General features: G+C 38.8%; 1 protein-coding gene across 1 annotated transcript in view; it reads left to right on the forward strand.

Moving 5' to 3' along the window:
* Nucleotides 1–2276: 2276 nt before the first annotated feature.
* The window catches only part of ect2 (epithelial cell transforming 2), a 48703-nt gene continuing 24131 nt past the window's right edge, over nt 2277–26848 (forward strand). Inside the window, 13 exon segments of the mRNA XM_062424443.1 lie at nt 2277–2570; nt 3803–3969; nt 5799–5878; nt 11091–11183; nt 14763–14945; nt 16072–16161; nt 16374–16481; nt 19277–19350; nt 20995–21125; nt 21216–21331; nt 22495–22557; nt 26291–26516; nt 26634–26810. Of these exon segments, the coding sequence (XP_062280427.1) occupies nt 3837–3969; nt 5799–5878; nt 11091–11183; nt 14763–14945; nt 16072–16161; nt 16374–16481; nt 19277–19350; nt 20995–21125; nt 21216–21331; nt 22495–22557; nt 26291–26516; nt 26634–26810 (1474 nt within the window). The 5' untranslated portion in view covers nt 2277–2570; nt 3803–3836.

Genomic DNA, 26848 nt, shown 5'->3' on the forward strand with positions numbered 1-26848 from the left:
CCCCCCCACACTACTTAGGCACCAATAATCACCCATGTCAGCCAGATGGTGGTGCTATAACCAGGAACTTTACAAATTGAACTAATAACTAACTCTTGAACTCTAAATCTCTCTTTAAATACTCTAAATATCCTTTTTTTTCTGGATTCTGTGGGTCCAAAAGAATTTATCCATATGTGCCTAGATAGATTTTTTGCCACTTTGAATTTTGTTCAAGACTGTTTTGTTTTTAGCCACTCTTTGTACAATTTTTGACCAATCGTCACCAACTTGACTTATAGGGGACCAAGCTAGACAATTGTTATAAATGAGCAAGATTGGTCCAAAAATATAGGTGCCATTGATCAAAAAACTTTGCAAATGGTGAGATTTAGCCTGAAATTGGCAGTAACACATTCATTCTTTATTGAGCCAACATGAAACATCTAGTAATTCAAGCTTCACCCGTAGGGGGCGCCAGAAATGCTAAATGTTTATATCTTGTTATCAGCTGCATGGATATGTACGAAATTCGGTTTGCACGATCCAGGGTCTTCATTCAAATGCAACCAAAATGATTACATATATTGTGCAGATGCTTGATATCACGTTTCAAATGGTGTTCAGATGTTTCAAACGGTGAATCTAGTGATGTATTGTCTTACTGTAATTAGTACTGTATGCAACTTTTCTATTATGCCAAATGTTTGATAAAACTTCTCCAAAATCTTTAAAAATAGACCTGAGATTAGCAGAATGAAGTGTGATTTTTTTCCCCCAGAATTGTATCACTAACATTTTGACTGTAAGTGTTTTAAGTGTAAACAGACTAAATGAGCCCAGTGTGGCACATGTGATGCCATTACCTCATGTCATGAGGAGGTGTGTGGTGGATCATGTGTTTCCCAGAGATGCAGGCAGAAAGTCACCTCCTTTTGGGAGACAAACTTCATGCTCATTGCTGCTCATGGCTTTAATTTTGGCCGATTGAGCTGCTTTCTTCTGTTGAGCGGGAAAAGGTTTGAACCCTCAGATTGACGCTTGCAGCTATATTCTATTATTGATAGGGTAACTGTGCTGATACACCTACTTCTGAGCAGTATTACAGTCACCTGCATGAATGCAGCAGAGCAGGTTGTGTCAGAAGCAGCAAGAGAGTGATTCATGTAGGTATGAAACAAAGACTCATGATTCTGTAACAGATGCTTTTCAATAAAATGAAAGGTTTATTTAACATGCTGTTATTTTAGGAATACCAGGAGAGCAGATAACATTCAGCACCATGGGTACTTTTATAATATACTTGAGACACCACACGTCTCTAGGGGAATATTATATAGACAGTAGCACCTCACGTAAATATAAAATCAATATAAAACAGAAACAATTCAGTGCAGTGGCCAAGGAGTATATTATTATTGGAATAATTTTGAATATTTTATTGATTTTTTTCAGGCTCAGCAAAATAACATTTGGCTTGTTCTACTGTGGAACGTACAGGAAGAAAATTAGACAGGTCTGCAGAGGAAATGTCAGGTTATTTGGAAAGCAGTGATTCTGATTAATGCTTTCTAATAATCTTGAGAAATCTGCCTTTGGGTCATGATAGAAAATACCAAAAGGTTTTACACTTTTCTTTTTTTATTTTAAAAGTTTTCCAGATTTTGTAGTTACTATCTGGGATATAATGTCCACAGTTTATCTCTGTAAAGTAGATTCCCCAGGTTGCACATGTTGCCTTCGGACTACTGGTATACTATATTAACTGACATTCAGTTTCTCTAAATGTCAGTTGCCATGGTGCTGCTGTAACAAAATACAAACAAAACTCTTGGTAAATGCTTCCTGTACAGTTATATGTCACACATTGAGCAGAAAGCTCCTCCTTTTTTTTTTTTTACATGAGCATAATCTTGCACAAGGCATTTAACTGATTAATTCTGTTCTTTTCATTTATCTTAATGAGCTTTAGGTAGGTCTAAAGGCCCACACACTGGTTATACAGTTTGAGAAGGAGTTGCATTGTAGCTACACAAAGCCAAGAAGCTAAAAAAGGTCTATTTCTTTTTTCTCTCTGAAAATAATCGAAATATTTCCCACAGTACATGAAGGTAGCAGGCCTGGAGATCAGACGCTGCGCGCATCGTGATTTGAATAAGCCGACCAATCAGCGGCCACGCAGGGCGGAAGCGCCTGGTCTGGCCAATCAGCGCTCGGCTCCGTTGTTCGCCTTGCTTTTTGAATTGAGCAGTAACAGCAGGCTGACACCTTCTCTCTGCTGCCATCAACTTAATTAGCTGTCAACAAACTAAAACAGCTACGAATCGACAACTTGGACTATCTTCACGCATGAAGTGCAACATGCATTACTATCGGACTTGAGACAGAATGGAGACGTGTTACTGATTTTTTTAAACAGCGTTTAGGACCGAAAGCGAACTCCCGTCGTGATTGTTGACTTAGTTGCTTGAAAGCTAGCTAAGTTAGCAGGAGAGCGTCTGTAACACAGGTTAACTGGTTAAGCAGCCAGTCTAGCTCTGCTAGCTACAACTTTTGTCATTCTCCTATCTGAGGTTCCAGCCAGCAAAGCGGTAAGTTGAACTTTTTGTTATTTATTTTAATAGTGTCGTTGAAAACGCACCACCACCAGGCAATTAGCGTTAAACGTTAGCCACCAGCAGGTTAATGACGTAAAGCAAAGGGAATGTCGTGCCGTGGTAAAATAAGCAAATTTTACCTGGGTTTAAATAAAGTTGAATACAAACTTAAATTCTCCTGTTGGCCTACTAATTTAAGACATGTTTAAGACATTTATTTTGTCCTTAACGTGATAAGAAACGTGTCTCAAGAAACACACTAGAACTAGTGTTATGTAAAGCGTCTAGCCTAATTAGATTTGTTTGGAAGTAACAACTCACTTCATTACTAGTTTGACTTTATAACGCTTTTTGTCCTCTTTAACAATCATAACTGTAAATACTGCAGAGATTTAACTTAATTACTGTCCTGATTAATCTCTGTTTGTTTAGAGAAGGGGTGTCAAACATACGTCTGCGGGCCAAAACCGGCCAGACAAGGCGTCTAATCCGGCCCACTGGATAACTTTGTAAAGTATGATGCCAGATTTCAGGAGCAAGTTAAACTGTGAGGAGTCATGTAAAATGCTGCTTTAGATGGTTTTTTCCACCCTGACAAGTAATACAATTGTCTGCAAAAACAATGAAGACTTATTGTGGTCATATATTTATATTGAACGTTGTGCAAAATTGTGTAAATCAGAAGCTTCTGTTCAAAATAACTGAGACATAATATTGAAATGAAACACATTTTTCTTAAGACATCAGGCTGTTCTGTTCTGCAGTTTTGTAAAGTGATGGTTTATTATAGTAAAGTTATATTGTATTTTAGTATACAATGGTTTTACTGGTTTGGCCCACTTGAGATCAAACTGGGCTGTATGTGGCCTCTGAACTAAATGAGTTTGACCCCCCCTGGTTTAGAGTGTGTTGTATGGCTGCAGTTATGTAAACAACAAACAGATGGAAAATTTCAGTATAAACTTTAAATCCACCTTACATACTTTTTTTTTTTTTTTTTTTACCAAAGTTATCCTAGTTCACAAATACATGGCAGTCTCTTGAGGTGAATTATCTGACTGAGGGCAGTATTTGCGTTTGAAGTTTTTTTTCTGTTGCTTTTAGTTTGACAGTTGTCACCCTGTTCTTCCTCTTTGCTATGCTTTTTCTCTCTCTCTCTCTCTCTCTCTCTCTCTCTCTCTCTCTCTCTCTCTTTTTCTCCTTTCTCTCTCTCTAACTTTTGATAGTTTGGACAGTTCGGCGCCTCCCCAGCTTCTCGCCATGGCTGACAGCAGCATAGTGACTTTAGGGACAGCTCGGAGTCTGCTGGTGGATTCTTCAGTCTATGATTCGAGGATCGCCGAAACCACTAAGGACCATGTATTTCTGGGCATGGCATGTGAAGACGGGGAAGGTCAGTATGCAGGGATCACCATCTTGTTTTTTTGTTTTTTTGCTTTTCTTCCTCCACTTTTCTCTAAATATACAAACCATCATCTGATACCCCTGTAAAAGAGACTGGAGATACACTTTATGTGATCCTCAGTTACAGTGAAGATAGAAGTCAAAAAAGCACTCATTAATATAATTAGGCATGGACAAAATATTGTGAACACCTCAATTCAATGAACAGTACTACATACAAACTTCCGGTTGGCAGCAGGCACAAATGCGCCTATTAATACTTTTCTTTTTTAGTAAACCCCTTTGATTCACTAAGGTTTTACTGTGGTATGATATTATTTTATCTTTATATGGATTTTTGTCTTTGTATTTTACTTGAACACGATCATCAAAGAAGTTTAAAACTTAGAAAGCCATATCAATTATCTCACTTATTAAATTTTTTGTCAAAAGCAGTCATGACATTCAAAGATGGCTCAGAACTGGAGTTACATTGAGTTTATTTCTTCAGGTCATTTCTCCATGTAAACATTAGTGAATAGGAGATAACTGCCTCATTCTAGATCATAGTTTAGATCAGACTCAGCTCTCTCTGTGAACTGTAAAAAAGACACAATCTACTTGCTATCTTGTGTAAATATGAACATGACAGATAGATGTGGTGTTCTTTCTGTTTAATGTCATCTTTGGTCTAGTGTACAGACACCACACTGCCACAGTTTTCTAGATTGTAGTTTGGCTGAATCCTGCATCCAGAGCTGAGATGGGACATTTCCTCGCATTTTGATTATCACAGTTCCCTGTTCACTTGTCTTAGCAACACATCACTGATCTGCGTACAAATGGTCCAAAACGCTGCTGCTAAGCTCCTAATCAAGTCCCCGAAAAGTCCCATCTAACACCAATCCTCATGTCTTTATACTGGCTTCACATTCAATTCAGAATCCAGTTGAAGATCCATGTAATCATGGTCAGACACCTCCTTACGTTAAAGAGTTACTGAAGCCATAGAACACCAGTAGGTATCTGAGGTGTTGGGGTCAGGGCTTGTTAGTTGTCCATCACTCCAGGCTCAAGACTAAATGAGTTGTGCAGTGTTAAAGCGAGCAGATAATAAATAAATCAAATTTCCTCAGTTCGACTTTTAAGAAACATAACAGTAGGACTTTAAGCTTGATCTGTGGATGTTCAGGGGTGAGAGGCAGTCTGTCAATCTATAACATTAGCTAACATCAGCTCAACAGTCAAATAGGATCACTTTGAATAACCTCTGATACCTTCAGCCTTCCAGATGTTGGTCATTATTTCCAAAATTAGACAACTAAACGTGGCAATTATCACTAAATATGATTCCACTTTTGAAGGTAATGATTGGAATAATGAAAAAGTAATTTGACTAGGAGTAACTAAATGTGATTTATAGTAAGTTAGTTTGGTTTTAAAGTGTCTAAAATACTGTCTAATAGTATTCTGTGGCATGTGCCAGGTGTGCAGTTTTAACAGCATGTTGACTGTCCCTCTTGGATAGAGTAGTGACCCCCTAGTAGTAGAACTAATAGGCCCATTTGACCCCCACCACAGACAATCCTGACTCAAACACAGTTGTTAGCATGAGATTATGAGAAATTCTTTGCAAAGTAACTGTTTTTTTTCTTTTCCTTCTTAATGAGTGATGGAGGTCGGTTGTGTTGCTGTCAGTCAAATGGAAAAACTCACATCACCTCCCAGAGAGGACCTGATCCTTGATCTGTCTCTATCCCAGTTTTTCTTTGTGTGTTTATCTAATTCCCCCTTTCTTAAAGTGTTCTCTCTCTCTCTCTCTCTCTCTCCTTCCTTTAGATATGCTGCCAAAAGTGGAGACCCGGGTTGTTCTGGTGGGAGAAGCGGGCAGAAATGGAGCTCTGGTCAAAGCCCTGCAGGTACATCATTACTCTATTAACCCTGAAGCTCCTCTGTGGTCTGCTGGCTTCTATTAACGGAGCAGGCGTCCTTAGATCTGAGCTTGTCAACATCACTGCTGTTGTGTGTTTGATATGTGGGACACACAAACTGTGTTTTGAAGGGCGCTGATTCTTCTGGGTTAAAAGCTGTCAGTAGATAAGAACTGTGTAGACTGTTGGTGAAAGTTGTCAGAATATCTGGGAGTGATATTTGAGGATTCAGTATTTCACCCAGATGTTGTCTCATGTGGGGAATGCCTCTGAAATATTAAATCATGTATTTCCTACTGGCTGCTGAAGAATATCATTTGATTACTTGGCTCTGTATTCTTATCTGAGGAAGGACCTATTTCCTTTCAGGCAGATATGTTGTTTGAAATGAAATGCATGGCTACACAAATACTGTGGTGACATTTTCAGCAGTATTTTAGATGTTTAACTTTAATCATGTGAAATCGTTGTGGTTTTACCTCACCTCATAAACATGGACTGCATGATTATGATGTCTGCAGTACATGCCAGTGTAACTATGTCATTTCTGCCGTCTGATCACTCAGTCTGACTTCATTTGTTGACAGAAGGTTTGGCTGAGAGAAGTTTTGTTCTCTCAGCTTTAAGCCAGGCTAACTGACCTAAATTCAGTGCAGTCTTTTTAATTGGATATGCCAGATATGATCACAAGGGTGACGATATTTATGTGTCTGAGTCTTTGTTCACATCACTCATTCCTATTCAATATTAGGAAAGCTCTTTGGTAATTAGGCACAGAGTTCAATATCATTTTAAAAATTGTATGGCATCATCGGGTTGGTTGGACTGGTTTAGATGACGTATTTTTAATTGTAGTATATTTATTGTATTTATTGTTCATTAGCATATGCCTAAAACAACCTCAAGCTGCATTTAAAAGCTGGTAGCTGAACAAGAGTCACTGAGTAATTGTGTGATTCATTATCGGATTAGTCGAATAATCAAAATAGTTAGTTACAGCCTTAGAGTGGTTGAGTTCCACAGGTACAACGATTGAGAAAGAAGGGAATAACGTAGGCCCTAATCCAAATTACAGATGAACTTTTTGCCTCATTGTTAGAGTATTGAAGGTATTCGCTGAAATAAATTGATACCAAGTAGAATGGAAATGTCTCCTGTTAATCGATACCTGCAATGATCCTTTTTGCACCCAGAGCTATAAAATACGACTATTTGTATGGACTTGATCACAGCCAAATTAACACGTGTTCATCGATTTAATGCAACATGTGATTGGCCCGCTGCCACGGCAGCTACAACCCGTCTGTGGTGGTGAAGTCGTGGTTAGTTTGAGTTAGCGCGCTTAGCAGTTCAGCAGCCAAGAAGCTACCTAAACAATCTAAAGTGTGTCTACACTACACGCCTGTTACACTCTGGTATTAATGATTTAACCAGCGGCTACTGGGTTTTAACTTCAAATAATCCCATAAAGACATTAATGCTGCTTCTTACAGCTACAAAGCACCACAGCAGGCTGTATACATGATTACATGTCTCTGATTAAACTCCAGACTGAGTTACAGTTAAACATATGGGAGAACGACGGGATTTTCTCCACAGTAATGGATCTGGGAAGTGATGATGTTATGTTTGGCTCAGCATCTTTAGCTGTGGTGTTTTGGTGTTTTTATAGCTGCTGCATACAGGAAGGCATAGCTACATTAAGGACCACCAGCTGTACATTTCTTTATGTTTAGCCGACTGTGCTTTATTCCCTATTTCAGTAACATTGTCAAGTTTAGGAGTGAAATGTACACACACACACACACACACACACACACACACACACACACACACACACACCTGTCTGTCTGTGGAGATAAGGCTTGCTTATAGTGGTGTCTGGGTGTAATATTTGGAAACCTACAGTATTAAAGTGTAGCTCCTGCATAGAAATGAGTTTTGTGATTTTTGGTTAACTGCTGGCGGCTGCAGCCTGTGTGTTTACATCCCCTCCCTGACTTTCATAGTATGAGCCCACCAGGGATTATCAGCTCACAACACCACTCCACTTCAGTCTGAGGGCTTCTCATCGAGTGTTTGTTTGTGCTTAATTAACACAGGCAAAAATAAAATGATTCCATTCCCGGTTTTCTTACTGCATTGATGAGAAGGAAATGTGATTATTGAGGGTGTTAACTTAACTGAATGTGGGCAGGACACCAACAGCAGAATACTGCATATGAAAACTGTTGATTTGTGTCATGGTTAGGACTGGGTATTGTTTAAAAAATGATGATACCAGTACCAATCCAAGTACCCTTAAAGTGATACTGATACCAACTGAGTACTTCATTCAATTCCACATTTAGTGCACTTGCTTTTATCCGGTGTAACAGGCGTGTAGTGTAGACACACTTTAGAGCGTTCAGGCCACCGCAGACGGGTTGTAACTGCTGTGGCAGTGGGCCAATCACATGTCGCATTAAATCAAAGAACGCTTGTTTTGATTGGCTCTGAGCAAGTCCATACAAATAGTCATATTTTCTATCTCTGGGTGCAAAAAGGATAGATTGCAGGTATCGTTTGACGGGAGATGTTTTGATACTACTTGGTATTGATTAATACATTTTTTAAAGGCATCGAGTACTAGCCCTAGTCATGATTGGTGAGAACTGAGGCCATCTGCATTAAGGCCCAATTGGTTATCAAACATCTGTGACAAAGATATGTAATGGAGGCATGATTTATTACAGTTTAACAATGAACTGTATTGTATAAAATAACATTGCAACATCGCATTAAACATCACTGGGAATTTAATCATAATTAACTAAATAAAAAACAGAACAAAAAAAGTGTATGTATCTATTAAACTCGAATTAAATACATGATAAAACGTACAAAAAATGCATTGTATGTATAAAAAAATGTTAGTGAATGTTAGACAACATGTACACCGATACCGATATATCTTTCATGGAGTAATATTGGTATATTGGTCAAGGTCTGGTGTGAACTATATCATCAAATATCTGTCTTAGAGTCAAGTAGGTCCACTACCAACCAACACTGTGGTGTTTCAGAGGCACAATAAATTCAGTCAAATTCATGGATTTTTAGCAATAAGATCTCAATTAGTGAAACTACACTGTCAGTAATTCTTTATGGCAGTCATTTATTGCTTGACTTTGGTCAGTCTGTGTCATTCTGACTCATTCTGCATCTGTCCCAAAGGCCTCAGTTTTGAAGCTATTGCTGCGCTTGAAGTCTGCAAAGCCAAGTGCACTTTGGACTGTTTAAAAAAAAATACAGTTAGTCATCAGGGTTTTCTGTCAGCACTATCAGCTCATATAAAAGTAGTAGTTTACTTTCATGTTGGCTATTTATTATATTTCTATTACTCTTGCACTTATTCACATTCTTGCATTGAATTATATTACTGCTGTCCTCGCTTTACCTGTTCAGTTCCTAATTTATAAAGAAGTAAAGAAGATTTAAGGGAGATAATTGCTTAAAGCAGGTATGTCCAAACTATTCCATCAAGGGCTGTGTGCCTAAATGTTTTTCTTCCAACCAATCAGGAGCACACAATTCGACCAATCAGCTGTCTTAAGACTGAGATCAGTTGATTAAATGAGTCAAGCCTGTTGTGCAATGTGCATCTGCTTGGTTGGAATGAAAACCTGCAGCCACATGACCTTTATGGTTTATGGTTTGGACATGCCTGGTTTAAAACCTGAGCTGAAACAGGTATTGTAAAGTGGTATGATAAATATTATCATCAATACAGGGCTCTTATAGTGAAAAAGCTGCAGATATATATATCGCCCACGCAACACTGGCAGCTGCTGGCTAAAGGTGAAGCACACCAAGATAACAATCTTACAATTTCACTGCATGTCCCAATGTGCGAGACATGTCTAAGAAAGCCTCGCTTGCCATTTGTATCAAACTATGATGTCAATTTCGAGACGTGTCACACATGTCAACACTTGTGTGCCGCTCTCATGTTTTAAAATATAGCAAAGCAGTACGGTTTTGCTTTGCCTCAGCATTTTTATGCATAGGAAACCCTCCAAAATAAGAGCAGAATGAGCGTAAAAGGGGGAAAAAGAGCAGTGCATTGTGCATCATTTCATACCATAATTCCTATTGATAGCAGGAGTTGCATTGAGGGACTTTTGTACTCTTTGGTCTCTAAAGCTCTAAATCAGCCATCAGTGGACTCACAGTGACATGATTTTTGATTGACAGGACTTCTCTCATGTTTGTCAAATTTCTCTGTATCTCATTGGTGTTTATCGCAGATGTGACATCACCAAGAGAACAACAGGTTAATGTTATATTTCATTTAACTAAACAGAAATGTATCCGATCAGGCTGTTGAAGCACACTGAGTAAAATGTGTATACATGTTGAGGGTGGTATTTATGTGTGTATCAGTGCGCTCCAGTGAGCAGCACAGTTTTGTGTCTTTGAGTACGGCCATGTGAAGGTGATTCGGAGGCGTGGTGGCAGACTAAGTGCCGCGAGAATGACTTCCTTCCCCCAGGTCTCCTGAGTCCTGTCACTTCTGAAAGCTTCCTGCTTAAATCATCTAATTCTCCCTGCCAATCTGCAGCGCGGCCTCATCCACAGACGTCCGCCGACAGCTCCATCAGAGCGCTCCCAATTGCCTTGCCCGACCGCCCGCCGCCGTTGCTCAGTCAATCCACAGAAAAAAAGAAGCCACCCTCCCTCCCTCTACCTCCACCAGCACCAGCATTTCTCCACGTCCCCTTTCCTTTTTCTTTCCTGTCCTCTTTTTCCTCCTCTCTTTCTCCCCCTCCCGAGGGCTTTGAACTCTGTATATTAATTTTTAACAGAAATTTCTCTCCCTCCACAGCCCACCCCTCCCTCCCTTCCTCCCTCCCTCCCTCCGGAGCTTGATATTTGTTTGAAGTTACCGTCTGTACACTTTGCAAGGACACAGACCCGGCCCCATCTCTCTCCTAGCCTCCTGCTTCCTGCATCCCTAAAACGCAGCCGTCCTCTCCTCTGTCCTCATGTTGGGTTAATTTGTATGAATTTGTCCCCTCTTTCTCTTTATTTCAAATCATTCCTCAACCCCCTTCCTTCTCTTTGTGCTTCTGTCCTTACTCTTTTTTTCCCCCTTCTCCTCCTCCTCCTTTCAAATGCCATTTTTTGACATCCGCTTCCTGCTGGTTGGTTTTTACAGGCCATCAGAGTAATGGAGGTACCGGTGGTAAAGATAAGAGGAGGCGAGGCGGGTGCCGAAGAGAAAATGATGATTAAATCTATAGTCAATATGGTACAGTATAGTGTTTGCCTCTCTGTGTGACTGTCTGACACTTTGATGGGAACCTTGGTGGGGTGGAGTGCTGCATGAGTTTTAATTCACACCAGGTACTCACTCAATCATTGTGCATGGCCAAGTCACTGATGCTGAATTGATTTGTGGGTGAATATTTAAATGTATGCCATGTAACGCTCGATGTCCGGACCGCTCTCTGACGGAGATTTGCACTCAAATGTCAATGCAAGTTTCTCAGCTGAAAAGTAATATTGAAGTCATTTAAAATACTTTCTATTTAGCCACATGGCATTTGAAAATGGCCAATATCTAGCTGTTAAATACAAAGGTTACAGTTTCAAGCAGCTCCACAAAAAAAATCTATCTGCACACAAAAGATTTCATTGGACAGCTTTGGAGTTTGATCAATAGCAATGGACCTAAGAAGCTTTGATTTTTGAGTGTCATCTCCTGTTTTAAAGGAACATTTTGAGAAATGTACAAGTATGCTTTCTTTCTGAGAGTGAGATGAGATTGATTTAAAGTCTGTCTTTAATCTCTACACATCTACAGTCAGGATGTGCTTAGCTTAGCATAAACGCTTGACGTTCGGGGAAACGGCTAGCCTCTGTCCGAAGTTTAAAAATTAACCTTCCAGCACCTCTAAAGCGCATTTATTTACAAGCGCTATCTCATTTGTTCAATTCGTACAGAACTTTATTCAGTGAAATATTCCCAGATGCAGTATTCATATCACTTTGGTCAGGATCCATTTTGAGTAAAATGTCTCAATAATTGTTGGATTCTCTCAGGATGAATTCTAAGCACATTACTGACATCTTAACTTTTAATACTGCAACATCATCAGGTTCAATTTTTACTTAGTCAAACATTGACCAAATACTTGAAAAACAAAGACATTGCGATCATTCTTAGCTGTACATGGTGTTCAGTGCCAGTTAGCCAATGCCTGTATGCTAGCACGCTAAACCAAGAAGGTGAACACAGTAAACATTATGGGATTAAGGGTAGTCCAAGACTTGACTTGTGTCTCAATGGATATTTTCACAGAATCTTGTCTTTAGTTTAGGAGTAAAGGATTCTTAGTCTCTGTCTGAGAAAACCGGCTCTTTACTTGCTAAACATCAGAATGTTAGCATTTAGCTCAACTCACAGCTTTGCTAATACTGCCTCATAGAGCCTCTTACATGGCTTAGTCTTGTTACTGTCTTCGTTCGGGTTATGGTTACTACAGTTTCTTTTCAAAAGAAGAAAAAAAGGAGATCCAACTTGCTAGTTGGTAAGCTGTAGAAGTGTTGGTAGGTGTATTTTTGAACCTCGGACACAGCCAGGCTAGCCATTTCTCCCTGCTTCCAGTCTTTATGCTAACGTAAGCTATACACATCCTGACTGCAGTTCTGTATTTAACACACGGACATAAGATTGGTATTGATCCTGTCATCTCACCTTTAGAAAGAAAACAAATAAAATTCCTTTAACATGTTTCTAAGGAAATGTGTATCCTAACAGTGTAAAAACGAATGTGGTTCTAACTGTGTATGTGTATGTGTCACTCCGCCAATTCCTCTCCACTTCTTTTTGCCTTCGTCCTATGTCACCTACTGGAACTAATTCTCCTGAGGTAATTTGTTTTACGCAGGTTTACAGGTGGCACAAGTAATTTCACCCCTTCCAGCACCTCCATGTCTGCCCATAAGCAGCCCCGGCAGTTAGTTTTGTGATTTAATTTCTGCTCTCTGTTATTGAAGCCATTGATTCAAACAACTCTACTCTGATTCTGAGTAACGCTTTGTCTCATCTGAGAGGGCAGAACTGATTGTTTTCATGCAGCACTGAACAATTTTTTTATTTATTTTTTTTTTTTTGCTGTATGGCAGAGAGAGAGAGAATATGATTGTGTCTACAGTATGTGTAAGAGTGAATGATTGTACACTCACTGCAGACTTTTCTACACCTATTTTTTTCTTGATGGATTGAAGATGTCTGCAGTGGTAGTATGAGTTCCTCTGACCTTGCTGTATTGACTCTTTGATTAACTGTATGAGGAGACATGGCCCTTCTTTCAGATAATTAAGGGAAGTTTCAACCTATTACAGGCAGAAAATATGAGACAGCTGTATTAAACAGGCTTGTATAACAATTATAATCATGATTTAGATCTTTTGAAAAATAAAAACAACTGACAAATTTAGTCTCCAATTAACTCTCCATAGTTAGGTCAATAGTTGAGTTTAGTTAATAAAATTGGTGGTGTGGCTTTGGGAATGGCTCCAATATCTCAGATTGACACAAAATGTTGTACATTTATGTCCCCAATGGATGAATCCTTTTGACTTTGGTGAGCCCCTGCAAAGACCCTTAGCCTTTTTCATGTCAGCGATTCCTTTAAAAAGATACCACTAACAAGTATTGTCTATATAACCAAAGCCTATGTATCTTATTCCTCTGTGACATAGAGCCCCATTGATGAACACAGCAAATGTAGTTTATTTCAACACAATGACTTCTTCTGCAGGAAATACTCGAGAGACTAGAGCACCAAGTGTGTATTAATATGCAGAAGAAAATAATCCCCACAAAATACACTGTTTCCATTACATCGGAGTAATGTTTACTTTAAAAGTAAACACTAGAGGTTTTTAGTAGTAAAGAATTAGTTATTAGCTAGCTTTTATAAAGCTGTACTAGCCACCAATTTTATTTGAACAATGTTTCAAATAGTATGTGAATGGTATTGCCTGCATTTTTATATATTTAACTATAAAGCTGTATGGCGTTTTAGCATCTTTTAGCTTGTTGTTTTGGTCTTTACTAATTCACTGTAGGTTCAGTCTCACATCTACCCATTCATCTTGTCTCCAGCTCAGCTTAACACACTGTACACTCTACCTTCCCAACATCAAATAACAGATAGACAAAGTGTGATACTAGCTGGTGAAAACAGTGAAGCATTTAGCAGCTTTAGAGTTAGATATTTTGCATAGGAGTCAGTAGAGACTAAACCAGAGCTAAAAGGGGAGAGAATGTTGGGGTTTACAACCAAGAAGCTGCAGGAAATATGCAGCTAATGTTGCTCCATATTTTTTGGATGTGTAAATAGACTGCTAACTTTTTAGCATAGCAACTTAATAGGGTCATAATCTATCAAACACGTGCAAGTCGTTGAAGTAGCCAAGAAACTGCTTAATGTAGTTTTAATGAAGAAACAACACAGTTGTGCGTCTTTTAAAAAAACAATGTATCTCCAGTAAGTGTAGGGAGGTAGAAACATATTGATTGATGGACTCACACATTGTTGGTGGAATTTGTTAACATTAATACAATTATAGTGTATAGTGATTTTTCCTCATTTGTAAGCATTGCACGGAGAATTTGTCACAGGTTGAAACTTCCTCATTTTCAAATGGAAATAATGAAACTAACTATGCAATGAAAATAATGAAATTAACACAGCCTTTTATTCACACTCCTGTAATTCACTGATTAACTGTGCGCTTCCGAATGCTTCTTTTTTGCTTTACCGGTCCATCATGTGCTGCTCCATTACTCTGTATTATGATTCCTCCTCCTATTCAGGACATCAACACTCCGTGCATAATGACAGACAACATCCAGGAGATCGGCGACGGAGAGAATACTGATTTCGAGACGGTGTTCGTCCTCACAGACTTTGATTCGCCAGACTACAGCTACCTCTACAAACGTGACAACCGCATCGTCGGCCCTCCTGTAGTGCTGCACTGTGCTGCGAGGGAGGAAGTAAGTTATTGAATCACTGCGTATTTTTCATCAGCAAAGAATGGAGGCATAGACTACATTCATAGACATTACGATGTTATAAAGATTTGAGCGTCTCCTTTAGTGTTTCTCGCTTTCTGGCTTCTTAAACCTTTTCAACATCACATTAAATATTCGTAGCTTCGTAGGAAATACAGAGTGTTGTCTGTTAGTCATGTTGGGAGGGCCCATCGGAGACAAACCTAAAATGAGCCTTGATTTTGGGGGAAGAAGCAACAGAACAGGATGATGAACAGGAGTTTCCTCTGCCTGCTGTGCTGCCTGTCTGCCAGAGGCTTCACATAGGATGCTAATTTCAAACATGAACAATATGCCCTGACTGTGGCTGCTATCAACAAGACAGAGCTCCGCACATTTGTCAGCTGAAGAGCAGGTTTAGACTGCATTGCAGAGCATCATAAATATATATATGTCTTGATAGCAGGGGGGGGGGGGGGGGGGGGTAGTGGTGTTAGGATGTTACGTTTTGCTGTTCTTCACACATGTCAGACATTTATGTTACCTACAAACTATTAGGTGTTGCAGTCTTTTAATATATTTAACCATTGTCTTGGTCCATACTGTGAATTAATTTATGCAGTCATAGTTTCCAGTGAGTTGTTAATCATATTTTTAGAAGACAACATGACATGATAAGTAGGTCCCGACCAATAAAGGATTTTTGGGGCTTATGTCGATACAAATAAAAGGGGAGTAAAAAATTCCGATATGGATATATTGGCAGATAATATTATATGTACAGACTATATAAATAAATACTCCTTTTAAAAAAATGATCCCTCAAATGTAGTTATCAAACTCAAAGATATGTAATGGAGGTATGATATTTTACAATTTAACAATAAACTTTACTGCATAAATTGATCATTGTGAATTTAATAATTCTAATTAACTATGAATAATACATTTTAAAAATAGCGACACATATCGGACCACATAGTCACAGATACTGATTTATCTGTGATAGGTTACAGTCGTCTAATAATATCGGCTGACCAATATATCGGTTGGGCTGTAATGATAAGTATTACAATTTATATTACATTTTGTAATTTATGTTAACATATTTATTGCACCTGTTTTTCAGCCTGTCCCGTTTTCATGTCGTCCTCTGTACTGCACCACTATGCTCAACCTGTCGCTGTGTTTCACTGGCTTCAGAAACAAAGAGGAAATGGTGAGTTTATGAACTTAACAATGTAAAACTGAGATTTTAGGTTGGACCCAGAACGTGCCCTGTTGGATTAAGCCTTTACACTCTGTCATTTAATCAGGGACTATATAATGAACTACCTGATGATAATATAGATTCATTGCAGTAGAAATATGATACGTCTTTCCTTCTTTCTGTTAAGCTTGTGTTTGCTGTTTTTTTTGTTGTCCATGTAGAAGAACTTGGTAAATCTGGTTCATCACATGGGTGGAACCATCCGGAAAGACTTCAGCACCAAGGTCACTCATCTCATCGCCTACTCCACTCATGGAGAGAAATACAGGGTTTGTACATCTTAACTCTTTTATTTACTTCATTTTCCCTCCTCCTTTATTTGACACTGATACCACTGTGCAGAAGGGCAGAGCTATATTGTTCCAAATGATACATGGCTGATAGTATTCCGGCGCCATGCCGGATCTACGGCGAACCGGCGTGACTGCCGAAAGGTCCTATATGAGATCAATGCAGATCCAATGAGAATTACAAAGGTATAATAATAATAATAATATATAACGTGATACTCTACATTATTATCACAACAAACACACAGAGCAGGCATGGGCAGCCCGCGAGTCAATTTCCAAATATCAATAAATTGTTAAAATGATGTTGAAAGCAAGCGGACCATAACTGCATCTAAATGACTGAGTTAAGTTGTGACAACTCTGTGTGTGTGTGTCTGCTGCTGTTAGCTGTCATTTCGCTGCTCTCCTGTGAGAGTCTGTTCACGGCAGGAATACTACTACTTTATTCCTCCTCACTGTTCTGTATAAAAGGTCCGGACACTGAATGGAGGACAGAGTTGCTCCACCAATAAGCGGCTACAGAGCAAGCGGCTTTAGGACGCTGTTGTGTTAGCTGTTAGCTTCCCCACACACCTCCACTCAATCCTACAGCTCAGCCTCAAACACCTGCGTGCTGTTTAAAGTACATGGCAGCCACGTTATGCTGGTTTTGGTTGGTTCAATATAAGAAAGCAAAGTCTTAATGAGAGATGTTGTTTATGTCTATGATGATAATCTCTGTTTCACCTGGTGGGGCTGAGCATCAGTGTTTGCTGCTCACACAATGAACCAGGTGAAAACTGGTGACAACTACACTCATTATTTTACTTTAAGTGTAATAAAATCTACCAGATTAAAAAGAAAAAAAGAAAAAAGTAATTTTATTTAATCAACCCAAAAAACGAGTGGTTACTTGATTTTTGTTTTAAAATACAAAATGTTAAATTGAAATACAATTTTTCTTTTTCCTGGTCAAATAGTGATGAGCAGAAATTTAAAAATGGTTCTAAATATGAATTTTTTTTCATATTTAGAATAATAAAAGATAAAATCACTGTCTCATATTCTGAGCCTGGATGTTGTCATCAAGGCAAGAGAGCAATAAATACATAAAAAATAAAAATCCTCTCTGTGTCACTGCAACGGTCTGATGGACCGTTTGAGTTTTTATAATGTTAATAACTATTTTCTGAAGCCCATAAGATGCTAAAATAAAATACAAACCATTTCTGAACATTTATACCTCCGACCCCCACTGTGGTTACACAGACTGCAATATGGCTTATTATTGCCTTTAAGCTTCTCCATTTCATTTAGAACAGAGCAGCAATGGTTAGTGGATGAAATATAATCATGTTTTCTCAGCTGTTTATATCTCTAGGTTTGCATATGTATATAATATATGTACACTCTTTGATGAAATGCTATGAGGTGGATACATTAGGTATTAGATAACTGCACAAATACATTTTAATTTTTTGAAATTTTAAAAATAATTGGAAAAAGTAAGAAATTAAGGCAAAATAGAACTAAAATACACATTATCACATATCTAGGAAACCATTATAATGTTGATCCTTCGTTCTAATGCTATAAGAGTATAGTTCAATATTTAATGGAATTAGTGGAAATAATCGAAGCCTCAGTCCCAATTGTTCAGATTTGTATTAATTCTTTCTTCAGTACATCTGAAAAGGCCAGCATGGCTCTTTCTAGGGACGTTGGAAGAAAGGTCAAAAAACAACATAAATAGTTTGTTGTACTTGTATAGTGTTTCAGTTGCCTTCAGTCAATGTTGGTGGGCCAGCACAGCAAGAACAACAGTCCAAAAATCTCAACAATCCATCAAGATAAGAACAGTGCCAGCACAGAAAGGCACATTAGAACTGAAAACGATGTAAGATCGATATGAAACTGAGGCAAAAGAGCCAAAATGAAAATTATACCCCAAAAAACAGTGATTCTTTCTTTCTTTCTTCTTTTTCTTTCTCCTTTGGATTACTATTGAACACTATTTCTCCTCCTCTCTGCTCGAATAAACAGAATGAGGAGGAAATGATGTTCCACCCAGCCTAGCTTGACTCCCAGTGTGTCTGGGTCTGATGTCAGAAAGTAGTAATTTAATTCCCATTTGGATCCTTTAAAAAAAAAAAAAAAAAAAAAACGCAGTTCAATACAAGGCGTTCTCTAGAGGGATAGATGTAGATAGATGGATGGGTGGATGAATAGATTGACAATAGTCATTCTCTTGGTTTCTGTCTGCACAGAGGAACAGATGATTAATGCTGTACTTTCTTCAATCATCTGTGGCTCCTTTCCTCTCAGTTGTTTCCTTTTACTTCTTTTCACCTCACCACATCCCCCCCTTTTCCCCCTCCTCAGAGTTTTGTGCAGGGAGTGTTTTGTTCTAGCAGAACGAGACAAAATGCAGCAAGGACCGAGTTTTGCTTTGTGACAGGCAGTCGAGGCTGTTAAAACAGAAACCTCGAGCCTCTCATTCTCATTCTTGTGTTTTTTTTGTATTGTGCCTGAAGTAGAAAGTGTTTGTACTTGTCATATTCATCTTGTGATAGTGAGTGACAGAGCGATCAGGAGTAATGAAAACAAACTGGGGAGCTTGTTGTACCACGAACATTGACAATGGAATTATTTGAAGTCTTATCATGATAAAACTGTGCATAGATGCTTGTATATGTTATGCCCCTTCTGTCTGTTATTATGCACATTTTCTCATTTATGTTTTTATTTTTGCCCCTATCCTCACTGTATCTTATTGTGCCCTCATCTTGTAGCTGGCAGTGTGTATGGGGACACCCATCCTCACTCCATTATGGATTCATAAGGCCTGGGAGAGAAGAGACGATGTGTAAGTTGAAAATCCTTAAAAGAAGCTATTGAACCATTGTCATTTTGAAACGTCTTTAATAAGAATGTAATTAGATAATAGTCTTTAAACCTGTTTTATTGGCCACAATAAAATGTCACAACATTGACATTTCACCACCTTTTAAGTTGAAACTCAGGCTCCTGTCTATAAAGTAAAGTTGCAGCTAAATAATGAGCTGAAACTCACTATAAAGCTAAGAGGAGCTGCAGAGTCACTGATAATCATGTAGGGTCATCAATATGAGCCTCTGACATCACATCCAAAAACAACATTTCAGCACTGATTTGTGATAGTGGACTCTTAATGACCAATAATACAGGAGACAATATAACTGTCAGAAAATGTAGATTTGATGTAGATGAATGAGATGAAGTTTATTGTTTGTTGTTCCTTTTTAAGGTCAAGTAAATATAACAGAATTACTATCAATATCCAATATCAAAAGCCACTTCTTTGGGCCTGGACACACAGGAAGTGTCAGCAGTGCGTGTGCATCGTGGATGCTCTCACATAATGCTGCTGCGGGGCGTAAACTAGAGAGTAGAGGTCTAGTGCGTTTGGCTCATTTGAGGAACATGCTTTTATCTAGAAGGATTTTCTTCACTTGGGGTGGTGACAGCTGGGGTTTAACTAGTGGATATAATCACAAAAACCACGCTGCTTAACTTTATTTAGTCTCAACTAAATATAAATGAATTTTATAATGAAATGATATGAAACATTCTTATTGGTGGCCATTATTAAAGTCAAACTCTATGTAGAAAGATAGAGCTGGCAGCTGCAGCAACACAACCTGTGTGATCAGCACAAGCATGTGAGCCGCAGCAGTTCAGTGACACACATGCACCGTTGAGGTAGAGGTATCTAGTGTAGTCCAACTGTCACATGTTGAAGTCAGTTGTCTAGCAAACAGCTTTTTTAATGACATACATCCAAAACTGCTCTGTTTAGTAAAGTATAATGGATGCACAAAAAGGAATTTAGTACTAAAGCCTCATAAGCTTCCTTAAAGTTCAGCATATGTTGAGCTCCTGGTTACAAGGCATAACGTTTCTCCTGTAGGACAGGAGCAGAATTCTAACAGTAATGTGTGTTTAGCACCAGCTATTGTACATTTGCCCTCAGGTGGATAAACTATGTTATCGATACACTGCTTCTAAATGATCTGATTTCTGAATGGCAATGTCCTGTCACTTGCTTACCAACATATGTACTGATTCTAATGGGAGTTATAATTGGCCAGTAATGTTAGCTATGTCAGGCCTTGATTGTTAATGATTATATGTCCCCAGAAAGGATCATTACTTACTGTTATGCATGATTGATATCATTCAAGTATTCTATTAATTCTGTTTGAATGAGACTAATTTATTATTGTTTTAAATATTGACTGAATCTTGTATCCACTTGTATCCGTCATCTTCATCAAAAGACCAAAAAATACTATGTCAGCCATGTTTTCTCTATATATCCTTGATTTACACACAGATCCTTTAAAACAATATATTTAGGAATCTATGCAATTCATAGATGTAAGACCACTGTGCACATTGAGGGACAGGAGTGATTATACATAGAACAATGACATGGTTTGACTTGTTTCTGTCACCTTCATGTGTTCAGGTCATTACATGCGGGAGAAGAGGTGTTTCGAACAGAGTTCAAAGTGCCTCCATTCCAGGACTGCATCCTCAGCTTTTTGGGTTTCTCAGAAGAAGAGAAGGCCAACATGGAGGAGAGGACTCTCAAACACGGTCAGTGCCACAGCACACAGGGAGAATGTATATATGTGAATACATGTGTATCACTTCTCAAACCATCTCCATGTTTTTTCTGTGTCTCAGGTGGCAGCCACCTCGAGGTGGGAGACGAGAGGTGTACACACATGGTGGTGGAGGAAAACTCAGTGAAGGATCTTCCGTTTTCTCCCTCCACGAAACTCTTTGTGGTCAAACAGGAGGTAAGCTTTCAGAACATGCTGACATGGTGTGTCTATTGGTAAAAGACAAATGCCCATATAAATAGAAGCTCCCAACAAAGACCAATGTTTTTCATTACAAAGTTAAAGTTAGTTAATGATAGCGGTCCTTACGAATGAGGAGACAAGGAATATCCAAGGACCTTGACAACTTCCCACCCTGATCACTGAAGTTGGTGCGTAATAGGTGTTTGGCATTAGCACCTACACCTTTCAGCTATTACATTATTTTTTTTTAAATCTTTAGGGGCCAATGTCCAGCTACACACCATCCGGACAAAGGTGAACTAGCTAATATTACGCTAGTAGAATGCTAACAAAATGCATAATTGATCTACTGGTATCTAGCAAGATGAAACATAACTGTAGCCTATCTCTATTGAATATTGAAGGATTGTTAATGAGCATTTTAGAAGTTAGACAGAACAAAAGGCCATTAAACATGAGAACAAGGGTCCAAAATTAACTTCTCTCTTCTCTAGCCAAATGGCTAGTGGGGAAAAAAGTCCACTCAATAGATTAGCATTGGTTTTTTTTGGCTAGCGAGTGAAGCCATTTTTATATTTTACTAGCATTTGTCTGGTGGCTGATGCTAATTTTGTGTCCTGGTTAGAACAACAGAACAGTACACACATTACAGACTGGGTAGAGCCCTCTCGGTGCTGCTTCTAAAGCCAGGCAAGTTTGACACGTCCATGATAACGGTCAAGTACACTTCGACATATCAGAGTGATTGGTATACTCTGAGGCTCTTCTACAAGATGATGCAGACACAGGGGAAGCAAGAAACAAGTGAAGAGTGCTGTCAGTTGTTTCCCCTCTAAACAGCATGCCAGATGATCATCTGATCAGGATTCCTTTTGGGTTAAACCTCAATCAATACAGCCTCTGCTCCCCTTCTCGCTGTCTCTGCTGTCAGAGAGAGAGATCAATAGATTTCTCCTTCCAGCGGATGAATAATTTGAACCAAGCTAGAGCGGTGGTTTAGCTGTAGTCATAACCCCACAATCAATAGTCTTTTCTTTACTCTGCCAGTTTCCTCAGTTTTCAAAGGCAAGTGTGTGTCATAATAATATCACAAGTCTTTGTTTTTTCTGTTAGCTCTCTTCTAAAAAAAACAAAACACTCTCCTCTCTTTTGTGCAGTGGTTCTGGGGAAGCATTCAGATGGACGCTCGAGCCGGAGAGTCCATGTACCTCTATGAGAAGGTGAGTTTAGTAGTTTTGTATTCATGCAAATCAAATGTACATTCACATACACTCACCTGACACACTGCAAACAACAACACAAAGACGAGTTATTTCTTTGTAGAGTGAAGACTGTTGATAGTGATCACTTCTGTCCAAGTCAGATTGATCACTATATAAGCAGATTATTATAACCAATTTTTAGCCTTATTTTAAATTTCTCACGCAGATGATCATATTCATATTTATTACAGGAGTATGAAGTATTGAAACGGACAGCTACGGCTATTTACTGAATTTTATTGACTGTTTTTGTCATTGCTTCAAGAAGAATGGTTTTCATTGAGACATTTCAGTGTGCACACAGCAGCAGCCTCAGGTAACCAGCCAGGAGCAGACAGGTTACCTTGAGGCAATAATGGTGGCACAGCTGCTGAGAACACGTTATACATGTGTCATAGAAGTAATGTTAAAAAAATAGAATTACTGTAGTTTTACATTTTTTTCCCATATGTTGTCATTAGGGCTCGACCAATACTGGATTTAAGGGTCTGATGCTGATACTGATATTAGGGAGCAAAACATTTTTGATAATGTTTATATATATTATATATATATATTATATACAGATTATACACATAAACACACATTGTTTTTCAATGATCCCTCAAGTTATTTTACAGTTTAACATTAAACTTTATTGTATAAAATGACATCAGTGCACTGAAACACTAAACATCCCAGGGAATTTAACTCTTATAATTAGCTATGAATAAAAAACAGGATGAAATATACATAAAGTGCTGCTTATATAACTACAGTGTTTCTCATACATAGACCAATGTGTGGCGCGGCGACACAGAATCAACACAGAGCGCCACAAATTAATTGTTTGGTTTTTTTTTTTGTTAAACGCGATTTTGAAATATAAATATCGTTCCGTTCATTCATCTCCGCATAGCAATCTTTCTCCCTGTTCTCGTAGACACACACACACACACACACACACACACACACACACACACACACACACACACACACACACACACACACACACACACACACACACACACACACACACACACACTCACTCTCCTAAAGTGTAGTAGCAGTTCACACTACATAAAACTAGAAAGTGTGTGCTGCATCCTGCCGAGGTCGGCACGAAGCGCGCGTGCGCACGTATGCACGCGCCCAAAAAACGATCGTTTTTCTATCGCTTTTGCGTCATATCAATGATATGATGTCACCGTGTGGATCATTAATCTTGTTGCAGTGTGCTCCCTGGTTATAGTTAGTGAACTATCAGCTTCTACCTGCTCAGATCTCACAGTCAGCAGTAGGAGATGAGGAGAGCAGCAGCTAGTAGCTATGTATGGAAGCCTAATGATGGTAAAAGTAAAACTGGCAACTACAAAAATAAACCATTATTATTATTTAACTTTTATTTATTGTTCCAACAGCTCAGGTCCATTGAACAACAGAAAATACCTCTTTTTGTGTAGCATACACGTCTATGTTATTTTGTTAAAGCTATCAGACATTAACATTTAGTTGTTTTGTTTAAATTATTATTTATAATTTAATATTACTTTAACAACTCAGGGACGTCCAAGCAGCAACATGTTGTTTGAGCACTTTATTGCATTGTCAATTTGAAATAATGTTTTGTTTTTGAATGAAGGGGTGGAAATATAAAAAAATATTGTTTGATCCTATTCATCGATTAATCGAAAAAGTAATCGATTATCAAAATAATCGTTAGTTGCAGGTTGCAGCCCTATTATTTTTCAAAATGTTCTTTTCCCCTAGTGTTGCTAGGTTACATACACACGACGCCCCCTCCCCCTGGTCAGAGCCCCTGCCCCTCAAAAGGTCTCCGTACGACCCTGCACCACACATTGCTACCTGGTCTGTGGGAAACACTGAACTATAAAACACATTTAAGAAATATCAGCGCATATCAGACAACATATTAGCCGATACAAATATATCTCTAATAGGTCAATATCAGCAAATAATAATGGCTGACAGATATATTGGTTGGGCTGAAAAGACCCAAAATAATCAATGCAAGCAGACTACTTGAAACTATAAGGAAGTTATTAATCAGCATTTGTATATAAATGATTCTGTCCCAGGCTTTTGGATCCATATAAGCAGTTGATTACTGTGACTGTGATCACTATAAGCGGTTTCCACTTCATATGTATTAGAATTATATAAAGGTACTTGAGTTTTTCACACAAAGCAACCATTAGTCAGTCCATTAGTTGACTAACATAAATTAATCGGCAACCATTTTGATAATGGAGTAATCCTTTAAATTCATATTTCAAACAAAAATGACAAACATTCGCTGATTCAAGGCTCCAAATATGAGAATATGTTGCTTTTCTTGGGTCATAAGTTAGAGTAAATTTCACGTGTGAATGTTTTATTGACCAATTGATTAATCAAGATTATTCTGATTATTCGATTCTTGTTATTCCATTGTCAGGATTGGCTGTCTTTTGTGCCCTTATTTCATTTGGAAAGTTAGGCTTTTCGCCATCTGCACATAAAACATTTTGAATGAATGAAATGAATGTTGAAATTCATGTTTGTGTCCCACGAAAACATGATGTAAAATGAGGGAGCGCCGGGAGCACTTTTACCACATTCCAGCCTTGCACACAAAGCTGTGATAATCATATGTGGTCTCAAAGCAGGCTTTGAGCGATGGTATTATGGTCTGGCTTGGTAGCAGAGTCTGGGTTTAACCTCCTGTCCGTCGGATCCAGCTGGACCATGTTCCAGCTGCCTCAGAGCTCCATCATGTAGTGACTCTGGTAGCATTCAGAGATGTATTGTAATGCAGCAGACACATTTCCTGTTTGATTTAGAGGTTCCGTTCCTACATTGATGTGACTGTGGCTCAACAGGTAGAGTGGGATGTGCTGCCAATTGTTAGACCAGCACCCTGCATGTAAGCTAACATCATGTGTGTAAATGGGTGACTGAGAAGCAAACTGTAGAGCACTTTGCATTAAAGTAGTTGTAATTTACTTGGTTTAATTACTGTATGCAGCACACTGGCTTTTAACTCTTTTGTGTATGTATTTCTTTAATAGTGTATATTGCAACAAGAAGGTCATGTTTAGCTGGATGTACATAAAGACTAGTCAGTGTCAAATAAAAGAGATAATTAAGTGTTAATTTAATGTTTATTGTCAAGCACTTATATACATACAACGATGAACTACATGCTTCAGAGATGGAAGCTATTCAGTGCAGATATCGGTCTAGTTGTTTAATGTTTTCTTCACAGTTTGTATAGGAGCTAATTCCTGCTGCTTCTTATCACATTTTAAACCTGTCGACCTCAGGGTGGGTGTTATTTTGTAGCAGCTACAGAGAATGGGATGTACTTTTCTTTGAAATCAGCAGTACTAATGTTCAATAACACCTGTCCAACACAACAAGAATTTAAAAAATCCGTTTTTAATGTTTAGAGGGAAGAATGCAACTAGTTAAGTCCAATATGCCTTTTTAACCATGCTGTCACACCATTTGTGTTAAGATCTACTCATGCACTATGTCTCAGGGATCGGGTACGAGTCTTCTCCCAGTCAGCGTTACCTAACTCACCTCACACTGCACATCCTCGACATTTATTCCAGTTCCATACATCATAAGTCGTGAACCATAAAGCTTCTTCTCGCTTTCCTTTTTATTAATTGCCTCATATCTATCTTGTCCCGCCGTATTTCAGAACGACAGCCCGGCCATGAAGAAGGCGGTGTCTCTCCTCTCCCTCACCACCCCCAACAGTAACCGTAAGCGAAGGCGTCTGAGGGACACGCTGGCTCAGCTCACCAAGGAGAGCGAGATCTCCCCCTTCCCTCCGCCACGCAAAAGGCCTTCAGCAGAGCACACCTTGTCCATGGGTTCTTTGCTGGACATCTCAAACACCCCCGAGACATGCAAGGCCTTGGCAGGTAAGAGGGACAATGATGGTGGAATGTAGAAGGAGAACACCTGCTTTATCCAACCCCCAATCGCCTTTTCTACCATTTGGTATTTGGATGATGAACCCTCCCCCCTTTTCTTTCCAGAAGACACAGTAGGGAACAGATCAGGAAGACAAGGTGATGATACTATGACCAGGAATACAAGAAGGAGAAGCAGGCAGATGAGGATTAGGACAGACAGGAATGAGAGGAGGAAAAGGTCCTACAGGAGTTCAGGTTCTCTTCGACAACTAGAGGAGGAGCAGCCAGGAACTTCTGCAGGTCAGGTTTTGCCTCCAGAGTAGGACTGAGCTGATACA

This window comes from Scomber scombrus, chromosome 8, assembly GCF_963691925.1.
Source record: "Scomber scombrus chromosome 8, fScoSco1.1, whole genome shotgun sequence".
NCBI lineage: Eukaryota > Metazoa > Chordata > Actinopteri > Scombriformes > Scombridae > Scomber > Scomber scombrus.